General features: G+C 44.8%; 1 protein-coding gene and 1 non-coding gene across 5 annotated transcripts in view; one reads left to right on the plus strand and one right to left on the minus strand.

Annotated features, from left to right (window-relative positions):
* Positions 1-202: 202 nt before the first annotated feature.
* On the plus strand, positions 203-304 carry LOC123785373 (U6 spliceosomal RNA). The gene has a single exon (XR_006777622.1). It is a non-coding gene; the product is annotated as a U6 spliceosomal RNA (small nuclear RNA).
* Positions 305-795: 491 nt separating this feature from the next.
* Positions 796-21,078, minus strand: part of AGBL2 (AGBL carboxypeptidase 2) — a 33,983-nt gene continuing 13,700 nt past the window's right edge. For 3 of the 4 annotated variants that reach the window (XM_087854858.1, XM_087854857.1, XM_045786667.2), the window contains 10 exons: positions 18,177-18,959; positions 16,127-16,283; positions 14,040-14,166; positions 13,334-13,434; positions 12,171-12,301; positions 8,628-8,694; positions 7,103-7,225; positions 6,509-6,616; positions 3,449-3,532; positions 796-1,519 (listed from right to left, as the gene is read on the minus strand). In XM_087854858.1, the coding sequence (XP_087710984.1) occupies positions 1,346-1,519; positions 3,449-3,532; positions 6,509-6,616; positions 7,103-7,225; positions 8,628-8,694; positions 12,171-12,301; positions 13,334-13,434; positions 14,040-14,166; positions 16,127-16,283; positions 18,177-18,959 (1,855 nt within the window). In that variant the 3' untranslated portion in view covers positions 796-1,345. The remainder of the gene's footprint in view (positions 1,520-3,448; positions 3,533-6,508; positions 6,617-7,102; positions 7,226-8,627; positions 8,695-12,170; positions 12,302-13,333; positions 13,435-14,039; positions 14,167-16,126; positions 16,284-18,176; positions 18,960-21,078) is intronic. The other variant, XM_045786670.2, reaches the window with a different exon arrangement.

Consider the following 21,078-nt stretch of genomic DNA (forward strand, 5'->3'; position numbering starts at 1 on the left):
ATCTGAAGCAAAAACAAGTATTTCCAAACAACTTTCGAAGGTTTGCCCTCAGCAGTTGTAACTGTGGACTTGTCCTTGAAGGGTTTCTTCTTAGGGACAAAAAGTAGGGTTTTGGCTATGTGCTTTCTAGATACTTAAAATGCGGAGTTTTCGGGTGTGAGTTTAGGGTTTAGGGTGTAAGGTATGGAATAGAAGGGCAGAGGCTGGCTTTGGCAGCACACACACTAAAGGAGAGAGAGATAGAAGATGAGCATGGCCCCTGCAGAAGGAAGACACGAAAATTCGTGACGCGTTCCATATTAGAAACCAAACCGAACAAACAAAAAAGAGCTCAGGCAGGTATCATCACCTTGAAAAAGACTCACGCAGTGTGTGAGGCATGGGGTGGGGTGGGCAGTATTTGGGAACTTTCTGTCCTGTGTCCTCAATTTCTCTGTAAATCTAAAACTGTTCTCAAAATAAAATGTATTAATTAAAAAAAAAAGGCACAGACACTGGAATTGTACTAAAATTTGTGCTGCCATGTGGTTCTCATCATTAGTCATCCAGGTCGTGGTGGCGGCTGAAGGAGTTTACAAGTGATCGTGAAAAATACACCGGGAAACTTTCAATTCAAGGTGACAGGCAGAGGGGAAAGTGAAAGCAGGAGGCCTGGGATGAACTAGAGTGACCGTTCCACACGGCCCCAGCATGTGGACACGACAGGCTGTGCTTGGTGCTCGCGAGAGATCTAAAAATATAAAACACCCATTCACATAAGGTGATGTAGTTAACCGATCAAAGGAAACAACTGGCTGGAGAGAAAGAATTTTAATCAGTGGGTTAAAAAATGTATGTAACCATGTTGAACATAATATATGTCATACGAAACTCCGGCTAAGACGTGAATTGTTTTCTCGCTGTGGTAACACCTCAGCATGAGCCAGCTGATAAATCACTGACTGACCGATCATTGCCAGAAAGCGTTCACGCAAGACTTTTTTTTTTTAAACAAAGCGCACTCCCAGAATATGTTTAAAATAGAATTTGAGCTGTTAAAATGGATTTGCACATAATTTTAGAGAGAATTTCTATTGGTTAAAATGAGGTACGTCTGTGCTGTAGGTTCATGAGCACACACTTCAATTTCTGATAAAGGAAGCTTTTCTATACATTATAAAATTTTACTTCATGAAAAAAGTCATCTAATTCACGAGGTATGTGTCGTGAGGGCAGGCACGAGACGTAAGCACATAGTGTAAGGTCAGTGCACGACGGACACACAACGCAGTACAGCGCGTTAACGCGGCTCCCGATCACACAACTCCCCTCATTGCAAAGTGTGTCTAACCCAAAACATGGCCGCCTATGGGTACGTGTATATGTGCAGGGATGGGTACAGTGTCATGGTGGCGCGGCCCCTCTTTGTGGCAGGATATCTGTTCCTGGACCAGTTTGGCTTCATATCTGGAACCGGCTCTTGGCTGGGATTTGTGCTTCTCTTTGGAGAGCACGACACTGTGAATCCTGGCTTCTCAGTCTGTGCAAACAAGATATAAAAGTTGAATCACTTTAGGTTGCAATTTCTAAAGTTACAGTTAGGGTTGGGGTTGGTTTTACAAGGAGTTAGTGAGAAATATTTGCATTTTCCCCCAAATACCAAAGTACAAAGTAGTTGATGTGGTTCCAGGGCAGAGCTGAATCAAGCATTTGGCCTAGGCCTCCAGAGAGCTGGAAGAAAGTTCTTGATGGCCCTGAGTTCAGTGACTGCATTTCACAAGCTCTCTAGAGACATTACACAAAGAGAATATGATCTATCAAGATAGGAGACTGCCCCACTGTTTGTGACTCTGCTTATCTGACTGTGCCTGCAAGTTAAATGCCTATGTCTCTGCTAGAGAAAGGCTCCACCAGAAATCGTAAGAAAATGGAAGGTGGGGATGCCTGGGTGGCTCAGTAGGTTAAGCGTCTGCCTTTGGCTCAGGTCATGATCTCAGGGTCCTGAGACTGAGCCCCATGTTGGGTTCCCTGCTCAGTGGGAGTCTGCTTCTCTCTCTGCCCCATCCCTGCTTGTGCTCTCTCTTACTTCCTCTCTCTCTCTTAAACAAATACAATACTTAAAAAAAAAAGAAATTGGAAGTAAAGGTAAAAGCCTGGATGGCGTTCACCTGCTACATCAGGTTTAACTGATTTCCTGGTTACATGTTGTGGCCTAACTAGCAGGTTCCAACTGTGGCATGTGGCTTCAGCAACCTGGAGACCTCCTGCAGTGAATGCCTCAGAGGAGAGGGGGCAGTTCGTGGCTCACCTGCCTTTTGGGACAAAAATCCTCTTTGATTTGAATTTACCTACACCTGTCTTCCCACTGCTCTCCAGGCTCTGTGATGCCATGGTGATTGGACTATATCTTGTCACTCCTCCTAGAGGATTGTTGCTTTAAGGGAGGGGTCATGTCTTACAGTCCTCAAGGGGCCCCGCATCTCGTAGGGTCTCCATAAGATACTGATGGGTAAGCGGGAGCACCGATCTGAGAAGTCCCGAACAACAGCCTTGGGAAGACCGGAGGGACCTCCCCTTGGGAGAACTGTCCATTCTCTATCTAGTATACCCACGTTAGTCCAGTGGTTCTCAATCTTTGCTTGCCCCGGACGCATGCGAGCAGCACCCTCCCATAGACATCCCCAGGGCTATCTGACACGACAGCTTGCTAGCTATTTCTCCACCTCTTGTTCCTCCTTCTCAAGAAAGAAAATGCAAATGAGCAAGAGAGATGGTATTAGCGGGATAAATACTAACTCATTCTTTTTTTTTTTTTTTTTTTTTATTTATTCGACAGAGACAGAGACAGCCAGCGAGAGAGGGAACACAAGCAGGGGGAGTGGGAGAGGAAGAAGCAGGCTCATAGCAGAGGAGCCTGATGTGGGGCTCGATCCCATAACGCCGGGATCATGCCCTGAGCCGAAGGCAGACGCTTAACCGCTGTGCCACCCAGGCGCCCCAATACTAACTCATTCTAACTTACTCCTTTAAAAAAGCAAATCACTCACAAACCTCAGTACTGAACGATCTCTGGCAACTCTGGACGTGAGGCACAGCTCACGACCGATGGCGGCACCCCGGTGTGTTGTTAACATCTCCTAGGGTTGAGAACCACTGCATTATTCACTATCACGTGACCTCAACTGCTGCCATGGGCTTGCGAAATACCAGCCGCCTAACACCTGTGTGCTAAAATGAAACTCAATTCTCCAGGGCAAGCTCTTAGCTCCAGGTGGGATTCCTCCCATCCCGCGGCACCCTGTGGGCTGTGTTCCTTGGTGGTCGGTGGCTTGGACGTTCACCTGACGGAGCAAATCCTAGAAGGTGAAACTGTGGACTGCGATCACCATCCCTCCAAATCACACCACACACCTGAAAGCCAAATCACATTAGCTGCTGGCACAGATGTATACACAGTAGAATGAAATACCTGCATTCTCTCTCTACTCTTCGTCGGAATCAAGGAGGTCATTTTTGGTGGGTCCAGGGAGGTGCCCTTGTCTCTTCCATGGAGCTGTGATGGAGAAAAAGGAACACATTCTCACTATAGTTTCCACTTGCACAAGTGGGATTACACGGAATAGACACTGAGGGTGTTTTATTCCTGAATGATAAGTCATTATACTACTGTCACACGGAAAGACAGGCAAGACACAGATGAATAATAATTTGAAGAAAAGTAGGGAACTAATATTCAGAGTGCCTACCAGGTAAAGCCAGGTACTTTACACAGTTTCACATCTAATTTTCTCAACAACGTTTATGATGTATGTATTATTACCCCAATATTTTAGATACAGAAACTGAGTCCCAGAGTGGTTAAGTAACTTATGAAAAATGATAGTGAGGCTGGAATTTGAACTCAAGACAGACTTGAAAGTTGTGCTCTTGCCGCTGCCACACTAGACACCAAATGGCGCTCAGTGCAGGCCGTGCTCTGTGGGGTTCTTCAGAGTACACAGTGGGACCACGTTAAATCACTGCTAACCACAGGGCAGCATTTTGCATGAGAAGGGCCTATTTTGCACCCTACCCACTAAGAGTTATCTACTATTATATCAAAACTTATTTTTAAATTTTTTTAAAGTTTATTTTTTATTTTCAGTAATCTCTACACCCAACGTGGGGCTTGAACTCACGACCCCGAGATCAAAAGTGGCATGCTCTTCTAAGCCACCCACGAAACTTATTTTTATACATAAAAAAACCCCAAAGGGGCACCTGGGTGGCTCAGTCGGTTGAGCATCCAACTCTTGATTTCAGCTCAGGTCATGATCTCAGGGTCGTGAGATCAAGGCCCACATAGGGCTCCACACTCAGCAGAGAGTCTGCTTGAGATTCTCTCTCTCCCTCTCCCTCTACACCTCCCCTTGCTCTCTCTCAATCTCAAATAAATAAATCTTAAAAAAAAAAAACCAACCCCAAACAAGGATTTTATAGTCACACAGTTCCAAAGTACTAAAATGTGATTGGGCACCTTTCCTCTGTGCTCCTACTTCATTCTACTCTGTGATGTAATTTCCTGCTTCCTTATTAAAACCCCCAGTAGACTCTAAGGTCCCTCACATTGTTCAGTGTTGCATTTCCGGCAGTAGAGGGTGTAGCATGTAGTGGTTACACAGTTCAATTTGTTGAATGGAGGGATGGGCAGACCATGCAGCAGCCTGTTCTTATGTTCTAGGTATAAAATCACAAATCACCAGCATCGGTTGTCAGCCTTCAGTAGAGTCTAATCTAAAGTAGTGTCAATGTCCCCAGTAATTTTAATGTTCCCCTGCTCCTGGTGGCACTGACAGGAGGGAGACACAGATAGAGGCCTATTGTGTTCTTCAGCCTGGAAGAGACGTGCTAATTGGAAAAATCAGAGAATCTGCAACAAAGAGTCAAAGATGGAACAGGATAGAGCTCAGAAATAAACTCATGCATATACGATCCATTAATTTTTCACAAAAGAGTCAACATATACAATGGGGAAAAGATGGTCTCTTCAATAAATGGTATTAGAAAAACTAGATACCCACATGCAAAAGAATGAAACCATACCCCATCTTGTACCACACATTAAAGTCAACTCAAAATGGATTAAAAACTTAAGACCTGAAACCATAAAACTCCTAGAAGAAAACATAGAGGATAAGCTCCTTGACATTGGTCTTGGCAATGATTTTTTTGGATTTGACACCAAAAGCAAAAATAAACAAGTGGGACTAGATCAAACTAAAAAGCTTTTGCACGGCAAAGGAAATCAACAAAATCAAAAGGTAAGTGTGCCTGGCTGGCTCAGTTGGTAGAGCATGTGACTGTGAGTTCAAGCCCCATGGTGGGGATAGAATTTACTTTAAAAAAATTTTTAACAGCCCCCCCCCCAAACCGAATCAGAAGGAAACCTATGGAATGAGAGAAAACACCTGCAAATAATGTTGAGTCTTTAAAAAGAAGGAAATCCTGCCATTTGTGACAACATGGATGAACCCGGAGGGCATTATGCTCAGTGAAAGCAGCCAGAGAGAGAAAGACAAATACTGCATGGTATCACTTATGTGTGGAACCTAAAAAAAAGGTCAACTTCATAGATACGGAGAGTAGAATGGTCGTTGCTGGGAGTGGGAGAAATAGGGAGAAGATGGTAAAAGGGTATAAACTTTCATTAAAGAAAAAAAAAGTCAATAGCCAAACTATGGAAAGAGCCCAGATGTCCATCGACAGATGAATGAATAAAGAAGTGGTATATATATATACACACACACACACACACACACACACACACACACACACACACACACAATGGAATATTACGCATTCATCAAAAAACGAAATCTTGCCATTTGCAACCACATAGATGGAACTAGAGGATATTATGCTAAGCGAAATAAGTCAATCAGAGAAAGACAATTATCATATGATCTCACTGATATGCGGAATTTAAGAAACAAGGCAGAGGATCATATGGAAAGAGAGGAAAAAGTGAAACAAGACGAAACCAGAGAAGGAGACAAACCATAAGAGACTCTTAATCTTAGGAAACAAACTGAGGGTTCCTGGAGAGGGAGGGGGGTGGGGGGATGTGGTGGCTGGGTGATGGGTATTGGGGAGAGTCTGTGTTGTGGTGAGCGTTCGGTCTTATGTAAGACTGATGAATCATAGACCTGTACCCCTGAAACAAATAACACATTCATTATGTATTAATTTTAAAAAATCATTAAGAAAACCAAACGAAGCAAAAAAAAAAAAAGAAAGAAAGAAAGAAAGAAAGAAAGAAAGAAAGAAAGAAAGAAAGAAAAAAAGAAAGAAAGAAAGAAAGAAAAGAAAAAAAAAGTAACTACTTCAGGTGGTAGATGTGTTATTAAACTCAGCGGTGGGAACCCTCTCATGGTGTGTAAATATATCAAATACCACATTGTACACTTTAAATATATTACCAAAAAAAATTTTGATAAATTTTCCATGAATGAGTTTTAAAAAAAAAAAAAAAGGCAAGCAAAACTACTACCTCATTCAACCTTGGGTTTTCATTTCGCATTGTGGAAGAACTGGCATTCTCTGAATTTCTGAAAAAGGTAGGCTGTTTTTGCAGAGTAGAAGCAAACCCTGCCCTCTCCTGGAAGGATTGAGTGCAAAGAGAATATTTTTTAATTGATCCATTGCAATTAGTCATAATTGACCCAATTCACTCAACAATAAAACTTCCATGTCTGAAAGCATTTTCGCCATTAGGAAGCAGGGGGCATGGCATGGGGGTGGCAGCTGGGAGGAGACTGGAAAGGGGCCTGGCATCCTTATACTGGACGAGGCCTGACACCTCAGCTACCCTGCAAGTCTGGACTGGCTCCAGCCACCACTTCTCCAGTAACCACCATGGTCAAAACCCATGCCCGAGTGTAGTACAGAATCTGTGGGCCGAGGCTGAGATCTGCTCAGAGATGTCCAGAGGACCCATGGAAGAGCTCTGAACTCAAAACAGCTTCCTTCTATCCCCATTCCACATTCCCTTTCTGGTTTAGAGTAAACTTTATCCCCTTGGCCTGCTCCCTCCATGGAACGCTCTTTGACCACAGAGCAGAAGTAGGCAACAGGGCCTTCTTACCGGGACATCGTCTATTAACTTTAACTCCCTCATCAAACTATTTTTCTGATACTGTTCATTTCGCTGTTTCCTCGTCTGAAGTGGCTTCTTTTTTCTCTTCTTATACATCTTCTTTTGATTCACCTATTCCAGAAAGCACAGAGAAAGTCGTCATTGAGGATTCCAGAAGTACGCCCACCCACATGGAGCCCTCTTCCACATGACACTCAAGCCACGATGGCTAACCCAGTACGTGGACCCCATGGTGCCGAACTGCTGCTGGTTTGGGGAACAAACAGCTGAGTTACCTCCGTAGCAGAATCCACTCCCCATTTAACATCCCCAAATCCCACTATTACAGGTATACCGCCAAAGGGGCAACTATACCGATAGCCAAGTATCTGTGTTTCACAATATAAAACCAGATTACTTATGGCACTAATGTCAGGTACAAACACTATTGATTATGAGGTGTGTTGTTAAAAGATTCAGTTTGGGGGTGCCTGGGTGGCTCAGTTGGTTAAGCATCTGCCTTCAGCTCAGGTCATGATCTCAGGGTCCTGGGATCGAGCCCCACATTGGGCTCCCTGCTCGGCAGGGAGTCTGCTTGTCCTTCTCCCTCTCCCTCTGCCCCTCCACCTGCTCATGTTCTCTCTCTCTCTCAAATAAATAAAATCTTAAAAAAAAAAAAAAAGATCAGTTTGGCTGGGGTGCCCAGGTGGTTCAGTCAGTTAAGCTTAACTGCTTAAGATTCTCTCTCTCTTCCGCTACCTCTGGCTCTCTCTCCTCCCCCTCAACCCCCTGCCTCCATTCACCCTCTATCTGAAAAAAAAAAAAAAAAAAGAAAAATTTTTTAAAAAAATTTAAAAGATTCAGTTAGGCTACTACCACAAGGTGGCTTTAATAATTAAGCAAGTGAATCTCGGGACTAATTATCCAGGGACCTATGGTGTGCTGAAGCTTATACCTATGGTGTGCTGAAGCGCCCCCCCAAAATAGTATCTTAAATAAATAAATAAGTATGGGTCATTTTTAACAACCTCTACCTCTTAAGATGGTTTTCACTTTAAGTTAAACTTCTTTTTTCATTTTAGTAAACTTTGTAATAAACATGGAGTCCTCACATTTTTTCCCTTAGATTTTCCCCTAGTTTTTAAAAGGAAAGTTATAAAGGACAAAATGAAAGACTCCAGGGCAGGGTAACCAGTTAGGATACCATTGCTATATTTTCTACAAATTTTATTTTATTTTTAAAAAATATTTTATTTTTTAATTTTGACAGAGAGAGAACGAGAGAGAGCACAAGCAGGGGGCAGGGCAGGTAGAGGGAGAAGCAGGCTCCCGTGGAACAGGGAGACCAATTCGGGGCTTGATCCCAGGACACTGAGATCATGACCTAAGCTGAAGGCAGATGCTTAACCAACTGAGCCACCCAGGAGCCCCTTTTCTACAGATTTTAGCTGGAACATTCCACCAAATGATCCAGGAAGGTCATACTTTCCTTATGGCTGCTACTTCCTGGGGGTGAGAGTCTCTACCATCTTACCTCATGTGCTATGTTCAGTAGGTGAACAGGGAGACCGTCTGAGAGGGAACTGTCAGAACCACTGGTGCTGTTTCCAGAAGGAAAGAGGAAAAGGAAATACCATTATTACTGTCTAGGAACATTGACCAGACCAGCAGCATGGGATTAGGATATCCAGTCTGCTACTTGCCCCCAATGCCTGCATTTCAATGACTAAGAATTCTTGACAAGCACGTTCATTCATTCATTCTGAACATGTACCGCATGCCAGCCAGTGCATCAAGCACAGAGATGAACATGGCAGAGCCCCTGACCCCAAGGAGTTTGCAATCCATGTGGCAAAGTAAATACTGGCCAGTTGGGCAAAGCTGCCCTCGGCAGTGACCATGAGAGGCTGGAAGATTCTTAGTGTGCCATGGACAATACCAGGGGACTGTGATTTGTTTGAAAGCAGGATTTGTTTCATTCATTCCTGTCTGGCCAGTAGCAGTTCAGACAGCAAGGATCCTACCAAGTACTCTTTAAAACTGTGTTGAATATATACAGAAACATATTTGATAACAAGGAATCTGTAGGTCGAGGACCAGGAGTATTACTTTCATTATCCCAATTCCTGCTTCAAAAGTTGTGGATGCGTGTCCAGCCTGATTGAAAGTCTTCCCCCACAAATTGTCAGCCCCCTGCCTGCAGGGGCAAGGATGAACAAGGGCTCAGAAAATCCACCCTTGCTGCCTTTGTCACATCCATTGCTCAAGTGTCACATTATGTTTGCCCCTTTCCTGGGGGGTGGCTGGCTGGAACTGGGAGCTGTGCTCTGCCACATGGCCTCCATGTATAAAAAAATGTCTTAGGCACAAAACTCAGATCTCCTGGGAAAAGATGGCATTTCAAACCATTCTTTTGCTCACGCCTTTCATCCTGTTCATGCTCCCCCTCCTTCCCTTTGGTGCACAATGAGGAACCCCACAGTAAGACAGCGGGAAGAAAGCCTTCTTTTCTCTGATCTAATTCCCAATTCCCTGTTCTTGAAAGGCTTTTCTAGTCTGAAGAGTAGCCTTTGAGGCCACTGGATAATAGTCTCTGAAGTCCCTTTTGGAGATAACAGAAGACTTTAATAAACAGGATAAAAGCAGTCGATGCAGTGTGCCCCAGGAAATGCTGAAGACCATGTAGGTGCACACCCAGGGCACACTCAAACTGGGCTTGGACACTCAGTCTGCTTTTCTGCGTCATGGTGAGAATGGACAGGTGGAGCCCCGTGGAGGCTTGTGATAGCTGGCTCCCTGATGCAGACGCCGGCAAACCGGTTTCAATACTTCTTCACTGAATGTATCAGAGCGCCCCCGCTGAGCCGGCTAGGATGCAGTCTCCCTGTTTCTGAGCTGACTCCTCAGGGCTCTATTCTAATGGGTTGACATGCAGGGGCATTCTGTTGTTGAGGCTGAGAGTGAAGCGTGGTTCGTGCAGTGATCCCGGAGGGCGAGGCAGAGAATTCTGGGAGAATGGAGGAGGCAACTTGGTGAATGGGCACACTGCCTAGCCTGACGCTCTGATTTAAGGTTCCCAAGGAGACGCTTGGGAAACTCAGCCAGCAGAACTGCTTCAGGGCCCAGATGTCGATGTGCCGCATAGAGTAGGAGGGAGAGCCAGCCCCTTCGCCTGTACACTGCAGTCTACAGCGCCACCTCTGGCCGAGGACTGCCATGTCCAGCCCAGAAACCTGACTGAGGCCCGCCAGGGGCAGGCTTGGGGCACCTTGGCCAGTAAGCTGGAGTAGAAGGTGTTCTTGCACACTTGTGAGATACCCCCCACCTGGGGGCTTCCTAAAATACTTGTGGAGATTACGAGGGTGGGGCTGAGATCCTACATTAATTCAACAAATATGTATTGAGCTCTCCCTATAGACTGGGTACTGTTCTAGGTGCATGAGATACAGAGATGAACAAAATAAAGATCTCTGACCTTGAGGAACCCATATCCTCATAGGGGGAAACAGACAATACATAATAAACACAATAAAGATGTAAATGACATCTAAGGACAAAGGCTTTGGGAAAAAGTAGAGCACCTCAGGGGGATAGGGAATGAGTGGCAGGAAGGCAAAGGCTGGGAAGCAAGTGGCAGTATTAGAGTAACAGGGGTAGGCCATATTGGAAAAGGTGACATTTAAACAAAGACCTGAAGGAGGTCTGAGGAATGAGCCATGTAGATGTCTGGGGGAAGAGCATTCTAGGCAGCTGGGACTGCTAGTGCAAAGGCCCTGAGGTAGAAGAGGGTGTGGCAAGTCTGAAGAAGAGTGAGGAGGCCAGTGTAGCTATAGCAGTGTGTGAGAGGGTGAGGGTGGAGGTTATAAGGTATCGGGGGGCTAGATCCTATAGCCTGGAGGCCATTGTGGGGTCCTGGACTTTTTACCTCACTTCCTGGCTCCTACTTATCTCTGTGACCTCTTAGACCTGTGGTATCCAGCTTAGACTTGGACCTCCTCTTTGCTCTAGCTGCACTTACTCCCTTGGGATCTCATCTAGTCTTAAGGTTTATTTATCTTTGTATTTTTTAAAAATATTTTATTTATTTGAGAAAGTGTGTGCACACAAGTGGGGAGGTGGGGGGGGGGAAGGCCAGAGGGAGAGGGAGAGAATCTCAAGCAGATTCCGCACTGAGCAGGGAGCCCAATGTGGGGCTTGATCTCATAACCCTGAGAACATGACCTGAGCCAAAACCAAGAGTCAGATGCTTAACCAACTGAGACACCCCAGGACCCCTAGTCTCAAGTTTAAATATCATCTATCCAATGATGACCCTATTTGACCTCTCCACTGAACTCCAGATTCATATATTCAACTGCCCATCCAACATCTCCATTTAGATGTCTAAAAGACATCTCAGACTGAACGTGCCTAACACTAGCCTCCGGATCTTCATTGTGCCCCTAAACTTCTCCACCCCCTTTATCTTCCCCATCTCCGTAAAAGGCAACTTCATCTAACCAATTATGGACTCATTCTCTTTCTCTTATGCTCCATATCCAATCCATAAGAAAATCCTAATGTTTGAGACTTCAAAATATATCTAGAATCCAACCAATTCATACACCCTCAACCACTACACTACTCAGGTCTAGACCACCATCTGTATTTACCTGTATCATTGCAAGACCCTCCTAATGAATCTTCCTGCTTACGCCTTTCCTCTTCACGATCTCTTTTCCACATAGCAGCCAGGATATTCCTACTGAACTAAAACCCAAGTCAGAACATGACACTTCTCTACTTAAAACCTTCCAAAGGCTCTCCACCTCCCATGGAGTAAAAGACAAAGGCTTTACAATTAATTGCCTAAAGGCCCTACACATACTGCCTGCCCATCTCCCTAACCTAGAAATGAGGCTGTCAAAGAACAGGTACTCAATACATCGTTGCTGAAGAAATGAAATATATTTAAGTGTGCCATGCTTTATTCAGTATTTTGCACCTGAGGTTCAAAACCAATGAAACAACAGAGCAAACAAAAACAATTAAAAAATACAGAACTTCTCTGGTTTTTTTTTGAAATGAAGTTTGTTACCTGGATTCAATGTCAGACAAAGAGATGTCACTCCAACTTCCTTCTAAATCCATATCTTGTCCAAGTTTATTGAATTTCTTATGGATCTCCTCTCGTAAGAGTTCTTTAAGCTCTGCTAAACACTGCATGAACTGTGGAAGTGAAAAAAAGAACATTTTTGATTATTCATTTATTTATTTATCAAATATTTACTAGGTATATGCTGAAAGGCACTTTATTTATTGCTGGGGACATAAAGATGAGTGGGCTGTCACCTCTGCTAGTAAGGACATGTTATCATACAAATTACATGAGCTGTAGTAACTGTCTGTAAGGCAGAACAGCAAGTGAACACTGCTTTAGGCACTTTTCCCTGGCTCCAGGCAATAATAAACTTTTTAAATAATGCAAAGGTCTGATTTATTTTATTTTTTTTGAATAGCAAGGAAGGAAATATTAGAATGGGGTTGTTCAGATTTTGGGCCACAGCAGATGAGATTTAACAGGCCATGTTGTGCTCGAATTCTCCTTTAAATATGTTTTATTAAACAGCTGCATCCAGAGCCGTCTGTATCAGTGTCCCCAGGGCCACCTGAGAGGGGGCACGAGAGGGGAGTTAGATCGAGCCCAGGAGCGCAGACTCCCTTTTAAGAAGCTGAGCGATGAAGGGCAATAGAAATACCCTCCTGACTCTCTGCTAGAGAAACAAAACCAAAGGAAACCCGTGTATGAGTCAGGACAGGGGCAGCTGCGAACACGTGTTGAGAGGACACGTTGAGAGGAAGAAGTAAGATGAAAAAACTGGAGGACACAGAAAAAGGAGGAAGGAACGAATGAGGCATGACCTTAGGGAGGCCATGGAGTGGGGGGCTGGCAGGTGCGCAAAGGGCAGGGTTCGTTTTGGAGAAGAGAAGGGACTCTTGCTTTTCTGAAAAGCAAAGTGAGGGAGAGGTGTGCTGACAGATAGTCGGCATGAAGGCTTCCACCTTCTTGGGGAGTTATGAGGTCTTACCACTTACGGACAGTGTGCAGCCTGGGGGCTTTCTTACTTCTATCGATAATAAAAACTTCAGAATGATATTAGGAGGAAAATAAAGACCACCTATAATCTCACTGAACTGACCTTGAACCCATGTGAAACTGATCACAGTAGCATCACCACATTTCTTGAAAGTCCATTTTACCTTGGTTCGGTCGGGATCACAGAAATCCAGAAGGGTGTCACAAACATGGTAACCTAGGGACTTTAGATCCTCAGTGGTAAAGTGAGTATCTCTTTTATTGCCTGAAAAAAAAAAAATCCGTAAACATTTCTTATTGAATCCTAATGAGCAAATGCAATCTAATTTATGAATATCTCCTAAACAACACCACCTCTGATTCTAGAATATTGTGCTTCTGGACAGAGTCTTTCTCCCTCTAGTTCTGGTTTGGTTCAGAAGAATCTTTGACAATGAATAAGTCTGCAATCGTGATGGCCATAGTTGCTGAAGTTTTACTCTGTGGTAGGTGCTATGCCAAGGGCTTTACATGCAATATCTCATTAGGCAGGACCTACAAGGCGGGTACTACTGTTATTGCCAGGTAAAAAAAAGAGGTTCACAGAGTTAAGTAACTCGGCGAGGATCAACCACTTGTAAATGGGGCTGAAAGTCAAACCCACATCTGCCTGATTCCAGGTCCCGAGCAGCCACTACGCTATACTGTCCCGTCAAGTATTACGCTACTTTACGCCCTTCTATGTAGGTTGGTCAGATTCAGCAGAAGGCGCAGTTGGGAAAACCCTCTAGGTCAATCATCTCTCCAGAATTCAAAGGGATTTCATGCCCTCAGTGCTTTGCTTGGCTTCCCCTTGTCGTGCTGACCTGTGACGTACAGAAGAGAGCTTACCCAGGGTGGACCCCCCAAAGGTTGACTCCATGGTGTAGCTGTTGAGGATCCCCATGCGCCACATCACAACTCGGCCCGTTCCTTCCTTGCACTTTTGCACCTTAAAGTTACAACTATGAAAAGAGAACTAAAGAGAAACCCAAACCCTCCGTTAAACATAAATTGGCAAACATACGATGCCTAACATTCATTAATACGATATAAGAATGGTTTCCTGGGGGTCTATATATCATTTCCTAAAGTATGTCCCATAAAATAGTACTTCTACAGGATGTTAACAGGTATTACAGAGGAGAAAATGAGTTCTGTGGTCATGTTGGTCAGGAGGAGAAAGGACTAACCAAATTACACAGACTTCCTGTGCAGGACCTCTCAGAGCATTTAGTGTGTTATCATAGACTGTGAGTCTCCAAAGGGGAGAGAGTAGATTCTGTTTCTTACTGCCCATGACCTTTCTTTCCCTTCCCCACCTTTCCTGGGACATTTTGCAGGACTAGGGTGCCTTGAACTCCTGTTTGGGAATGCTGGCTTACTTTGGCATTCAAGACACTAGCTGACTTTTCTAAGGTTTATTTCTACCCCTCCCCAACTTGAGCCTTTTGATCCAGTTGGGTTTATCCTCTATCTAGGATTCGGGTATGCCTCACCCCCGTAATCTCTGCCTGGAATTCTCACTCCCTCTTACATAATGTTCTCGGCTTGGAGTTCAGTATCCTCCACTGTCTTTTATGACCACCCCAACCCTCTTTCCTTACTTGGGCTTTGTAACATATACTTGGCACCCATCCCAACCTATCTTATCCTGCTGAAAGTGCTTTACAGTTGGTAGGTATCTCACCACCTAGTGGTTTTTAAGTCATGCACCTTGGGATCCAGGGGTTCTATTGAGGAGCCTCCCACAAGGACTGAAAGAGGCAGAATGGGCAAGGTTCCAAGCCCAAGCCCTCTGTCTTCAATTAGGGTAGTTCTGCTTTTAATTGGTTTAGATACTGGGTTTTGGATATCATTTAAAAAATTTATTTTTTATTATTATTTTTTACAAGACACATATTTGGATGTCATTTTATTTAAAGAAAGAGATCCCTGGGGCTCCTGGGTGGCTCAGTCAGTAAAGTGTCCCAGGTGCCCTCTACACAGAGTGATTCTTAAAGTCACACCTTCCTAAATTCTCGAAGTCCCTTTCCAAAGAAGACATCCAGATGGCCAACAGACACATAAAAAGATCCTTAACATCACTCATCATCAGGGAAATACAAATCAAAACCACAATGAGGTATCACCTTACACCCATCAGAATGGCTAGACTCAAAGACAAGAAAGGATGTCTTTTTTGGCGAGGATGTAGAGAAAAAGGAAACCTCATGCAGTGTTGGTAGGAATGCAAACTGGTGCAGCCACTGTGGAAAGCAAAATGGAGGTTCCACAAAAAATTAAAAATAGAATCACCATATGATCCAGTAACTCCACTACTGGGTATTGACCCAAAGAAAACAAAAACACTAATTCAAAAAGATATATGGACCCATATGTTAATTGCAGCACTACTTATAATAGCCAAGATGTGGAAGCAACCCAAGTGTCCATTAATAGATGAATGGATAAAGCTGTGGTCTATATCTACAATATGACTCAGCCATAAAAACGAATGCTATCTTATCATTTGCAACAACATGGGTGGATCTAGAAGGTATAATGCTATGTGAAATAGAGAAAGACCAGGACCATATGATCTCACTCATATGTGGAATTTAAGAAACAAAACAGTCAAAGAGAAAAGAGACAAACAGAAAAGTAGAGTCTTAAGTACAGAGAACAAACTGGTGGTTACCAGAGGGGAGGTGGGTGGAAGGACCTATGAAATAGATAAAGGGGATTAAGGGTATACTTATTGCGATGAGCACTGAATAATGTGTAAAACTGTTGAGTTACTATATTGTAAAAACAAAACAAAAACAAAACCAGAGTAAATTCTTGAGGCCCAGGTTGCTGGGATTTATCTAAGACAATGAAAAGAGATGCAAAGGGCGTATAGGATTCACTGAGTCCTTTTCTTCCTTAGTGGATGGAAAATTACCGTATGTGCTTACCTTATCTGGTGCGTTTTTGCTTAACATTAAAGGAAACACACGCTCGTGAAGCCAGTACTTGCGATCGTTGCTGTTACAGCCATACAAGAAGATATTATTTTTGCGGCTGTGGCCATGGAAATCACAATACAAGACAACCTCCCTTTCTTCCAGAAGCCTATTGAGGGGGGCAAACAAAGGACTCAGTGGCCATCCAAATGCATAACGATAATCAAGGATCTTTTACAGTCTCTTCTGTAAGTATGTCTGTTGCTACCGTCCCTCTAAAGAAAATGTCAACCCCTTCAGAAGACCCTATCCCCATTGTCAGCCACTGCTGTAAACATGCTACCAGCACTCCTCACCCCTGCCAGTCAGAGGGACTTGAGAGGAAAATGCACCGATGTGGAGGGGGGTGGTGGATAGGCCTTGTGTAAGCTGACAAGGAAGTGGAGGAAATCTACTGAAAGAAAGCCCACCCTGGGGCAGCCCTGGGGAAAAAGGGACCGAAGTAGAGGGGCTATAAGAGTCGGGATGAAAATGAGAAAGAAAGCCTGGGTCCCTGACTTTCCAGGGCCCGTTTCTGTAAGGTTCAGTTCCTCTATCTCCTCCTCACCCAGGCACCTACTCAGTCTTGCAAACACGGTCACCTTCTCCATGATGATGATGATAGGAAGAGGACAGTAATGCCACACACTTACAACGTGCAGGGCACCGCGCTAAACAGATGACATGGATCCTCTCATTTAATCCTCACAGCTAACCACCCAAGGCAGGCGAGCTTAGCCGCACTCGACAGGCGGGAAAACTGAAGCGCAGAGAGGTACAATCACTTCCAAGGTCACAGAGTCAGCCCGTGGTAACACTAGGTCTCAAAGCCAGGCCTGTCTGACTCCCCAACACGTGCTCTTAGCCATTTTGCCCGCCAGCCCCACACGACTCCCACCCTCTCACGCAGATATGGTGATGAGGCGTGCCCGTCCACATATTCTTCCGTGCTGTGGTTCCATTTCTGGTAAGGTGGGTGCCATGACACCATAGCCTTCAACTGCTTTCACGGAAGCTTGGAAAATATATATATATATTTTTAAGATTTTATTTATTTATTTAACAGAGAGAGAGACAGCCAGCAATTGAGGGAACACAAGCAGTGGGAGTGGGAGAGGAAGAAGCAGGCTCATAGCGGAGGAGCCTGATGTGGGGCTCAATCCCAGAACACCGGGATCACACCCTGAGCCGAAGGCAGACGCTTAACCGCTGTGCCACCCAGGCGCCCCGGAAGCTTGGAAAATATTAACTGATTTATTTACTATTCTCTCTTTACAAGAGGCAATATAAGAGGTAATAAAGAACTCAGACTCAGGGACCCGAGAGCCTGTGTTCAAATATCTACTCTTGTCACTTTTTAGCTCTATGACCTTGGGCAAGTTGCTTGACCTTTTGGGACCTTAATTTCCTCACCATTTACATACTGGGGATACTGACTGTGCCAGCATCAGATGGTTAATGTGAAGACTACATGGGTCCCATGTGTAAAGCACTGAGAGTACCACCTCTTGCCTCTACACAAACACTGCCTAATTGTTAGGTACACAGGCATCATGCCAAAGGCCTATAAACTTCTCTGACTTCTGAACTCTCTATTCCATTGTTTCACTTCTAAGTGAAATGCCTCTAGCTGAAATGTTGCATGTTCAGTTTCAACCCAAAGATAAAACAGGACTTGGGGTGCCTGGGTGGCTCAGTCGGTTAAGCATCTGTCTTTGGCTCAGGTCATGATCCCAGGGTCCTGGGATCAAGCCCCACTTTGGGCTCCCTGCTCGGTGGGGAACCTGCTTCTCCCTCTGCCTCTCCCCCTGCTTGTGCTCGCTCGCTCTCTCTCAAGTAAACAAATAAATAAAAAAATAAAACAGGACTTAAAAGTTTGAAACTGGACACACCCATATGACTGCAAACAGAGCAGTAAAGACGGTCTCCGAAGCCGCGCCTGAGTCCTACATGAGAAGGGCCCTCACACCATCAGACGGTGCTCACAGCATTCGGAGGGAGATCAGCAGATAAAGGGACTCACCTTTTGATCATGTTCCTGGTGTACCAGATGCAAGGGAAAGACTCCTTCAGAATGGTTTTATAATGCCTGTTCAAGTCCCTTCCCGCCAGTGAACACCGGTAATTCCCCACAATCACTCCATCTGGATTTAACATGGGAACCACTTTGAAGACAAAGATATCTCTGAGGAGCTGGGCATCTGGGGAGTTGCTAAGGATGAAGTCCAAAAAGCCCTTCATGATCCACGAGCCATTACTTTCTCCAGGGTGGACTCGGGCGCTCAAGACCACAGCTTTCTTTGCCGCCGCCTCTTGCGGGGTCCGGGATGGGTTGGTGATGGTGAGCAGGTAGACGGTGTTTCCTGCTAGGCTCCTGCACAAAGTTCGGAGTTTGCAGAACTGAGACTGGACGGGGTTGCTCGCCACCGACAGCAGGTAGCACTGCAAGTCCGTGTACGTGTACGGGTAGAAGTGTGCGAAGAAGCAAGTGTCCTGGTCATGTGGAAACTGAATGGTCCACGTGAGACAGTAAAAGGGCTGCTGCCCATCACCCGTGTTGTTCTTGTAGTACCTGATTTCGTTTCCTTCTCTCCTCCAGCCAATGTTGTGGGTGTCGGCATCCAACTGGGAGTACATGAGTGGCTTCATCCCTGTGGTATAAAGGCTCTTGGGTTTTAGCAAGTTGACAATGGTGAAGCGGTAGGTGGCATCTTTTCTAGTGTTCTGAACACGAAAATAAAACCACTGAGTGTGTTTGTTTGTGTAGAGGTCAGTTCGCAAGGTGAGTTCATACTCATAGGTATCTCTGTAATGGAGAAAATAGAAGAGTATCTCTGTCACCCCACATCCCCCCCTCAAAAAACAAGTCCAAAACAGTGCTGTTTCCCCCTGGCAAAAATAGATCATATTACAACAGGAAAGTCAACTATATCAAGCCTTAATTCTCTAATTTACATAGTTCCCCAACTCATACTATTAGGCTGACAGAAATTTGGGTAAAGAAAGTTTATTTGGGGGGCTCCTGGGTGGCTCAGTCATGATCCGGGCGTTCTGGGATCGAGCCCCGCATCAGGCTCCCTGCGCAGCAGGGAGCCTGCTTCTCCCTCTCCCACTCCCCCTGCTTGTGTTCCTTCTCTCGCTGTCTCTCTCTGTCAAATAAATAAATAAAATCTTTTAAAAAAATAAAGTTTATTTGGGGGGTACTAGGGTGGCTCAGTTGGTTAAGCATCTGCCTTGAGCTTGGGTTGTGATCCTGGGGACCTGGAATCAAGCCCTTGTCAGGCTCCTTGCTCAGCGGGGAACCTGCTTCTCCTTCTCCCTCTGCCTGCCGCCTCCCCCCACCACTTATGCTCTCTCTCACTCTCTCTCTGACAAATAAATAAAACAACTGAGCCACCCAGGCATCCCTAAATAAAATCTTTAAAAAGAAAAAGAATAATACGAATTATTAAAAATAATTAGATAAGGGGCGCCTGGGTAGCGCAGTCGTTAAGCGTCTGCCTTCGGCTCAGGGTGTGATCCTGGCGTTCCGGGATCGAGTCCCACATCGGGCTACTCTGCTGGGAGCCTGCTTTTCCTCTCCTACTCCCCTGCTGTGTTCCCTCTCTCGCTGGCTGTCTGTCTGTCACATAAATAAATAAAATCTTTAAAAATAATAATAATAATAATTAGATAAATCTGTGGTACTGCCATAGCAAAACATCTAAAATTTAGTAAGTGGCAAAAAGCAATTTGTAAAACAGTATGCATATCATTATCTTATTTTTAAAAATAAATAATTTCTGGGGGGTCTGGGTGGCTCAGTCAGGTAAGCGTCTGCCTTCGGCTCACATCATGATCCCAGGGTCCTGGGATGGAGCCCCGCATCCAACTCTCTGCTCCGCAGGGAGTCTGCTTCTCCCTCTCCTTCTGCTGCTCTACCTGCGTGTTCTCTGTCTGTCTCTCTCTCTGTCAAATAAACTAAAGTCTTTTAAAAAATAATAAATAATTTCTGTATATTATACATACACAGAAAGAGGGGGAAAATTATTGCATATATACTGAACTATTAACAGTTGCTGTATCTGGAGAGGTATGATTACAGGACTTCATTTTTTTAAAAAAAGATTTTATTTATTTGTTTGACAGAGAGAGACAGCAGGAGAAGGAACACAAGCAGGGGGAGTGGGAGAGGAAGAAGCAGGCTCCCTGCTGAGCAGGGAGCCTGATGCAGGGCTCGATCCCAGGATGCCCGGATCATGACCTGAGCCAAAGGCAGACGCTTAATGACTGAGCCACCCAGACGTCCCTATAGAACTTCATTTTTTTAATGCTATGCATGTTTATTAATACAAAAAATGTTTAAAGGGTTTTATTTATTTAAGTAATTGCTACTCGCAAGGTGGGGCTTGAACTCATGACCCCAAGATCAAGAGTCATGTGCTCTACTGACTGAGCCTGACAGGTGCCTCTATTAATACAAATTTTAAATGAGCACTAATTTCTTTCACAAGCAGAAAAAACAATGTAGATAAATTTTTGCTCTGGGGGAAAATGAGTCACAATTATTCCACTCTTCTTCCTCCTCATGACCATTTCTCACCACCTCTCTCTTTTTCAAAAACACTCCTGACTCCTTTTTTTTTTTTTTTAAAGATTTTATTTATTTATTTGACAGAGAGACAACCAGCGAGAGAGGGAACACAAGCAGGGGGAGTGGGAGAGGAAGAAGCAGGCTCCCAGCAGGCTCCCAGCAGGCTCCCAGCAGGCTCCCAGCAGGCTCCCAGCAGGCTCCCAGCGGAGGAGCCCGATGTGGGGCTCGATCCCATAACGCCGGGATCACGCCCTGAGCCGAAGGCAGACGCTTAACGACTGCGCCACCCAGGCTCCCCCAAACACTCCTGACTCCTAGCGTGACTCCTGAAGACATGGGTCAGTCACTCCAG

This window comes from Ursus americanus, chromosome 24 (assembly GCF_024610735.1).
Source record: "Ursus americanus isolate L20-20 chromosome 24, mUrsAme1.1.p, whole genome shotgun sequence".
NCBI lineage: Eukaryota > Metazoa > Chordata > Mammalia > Carnivora > Ursidae > Ursus > Ursus americanus.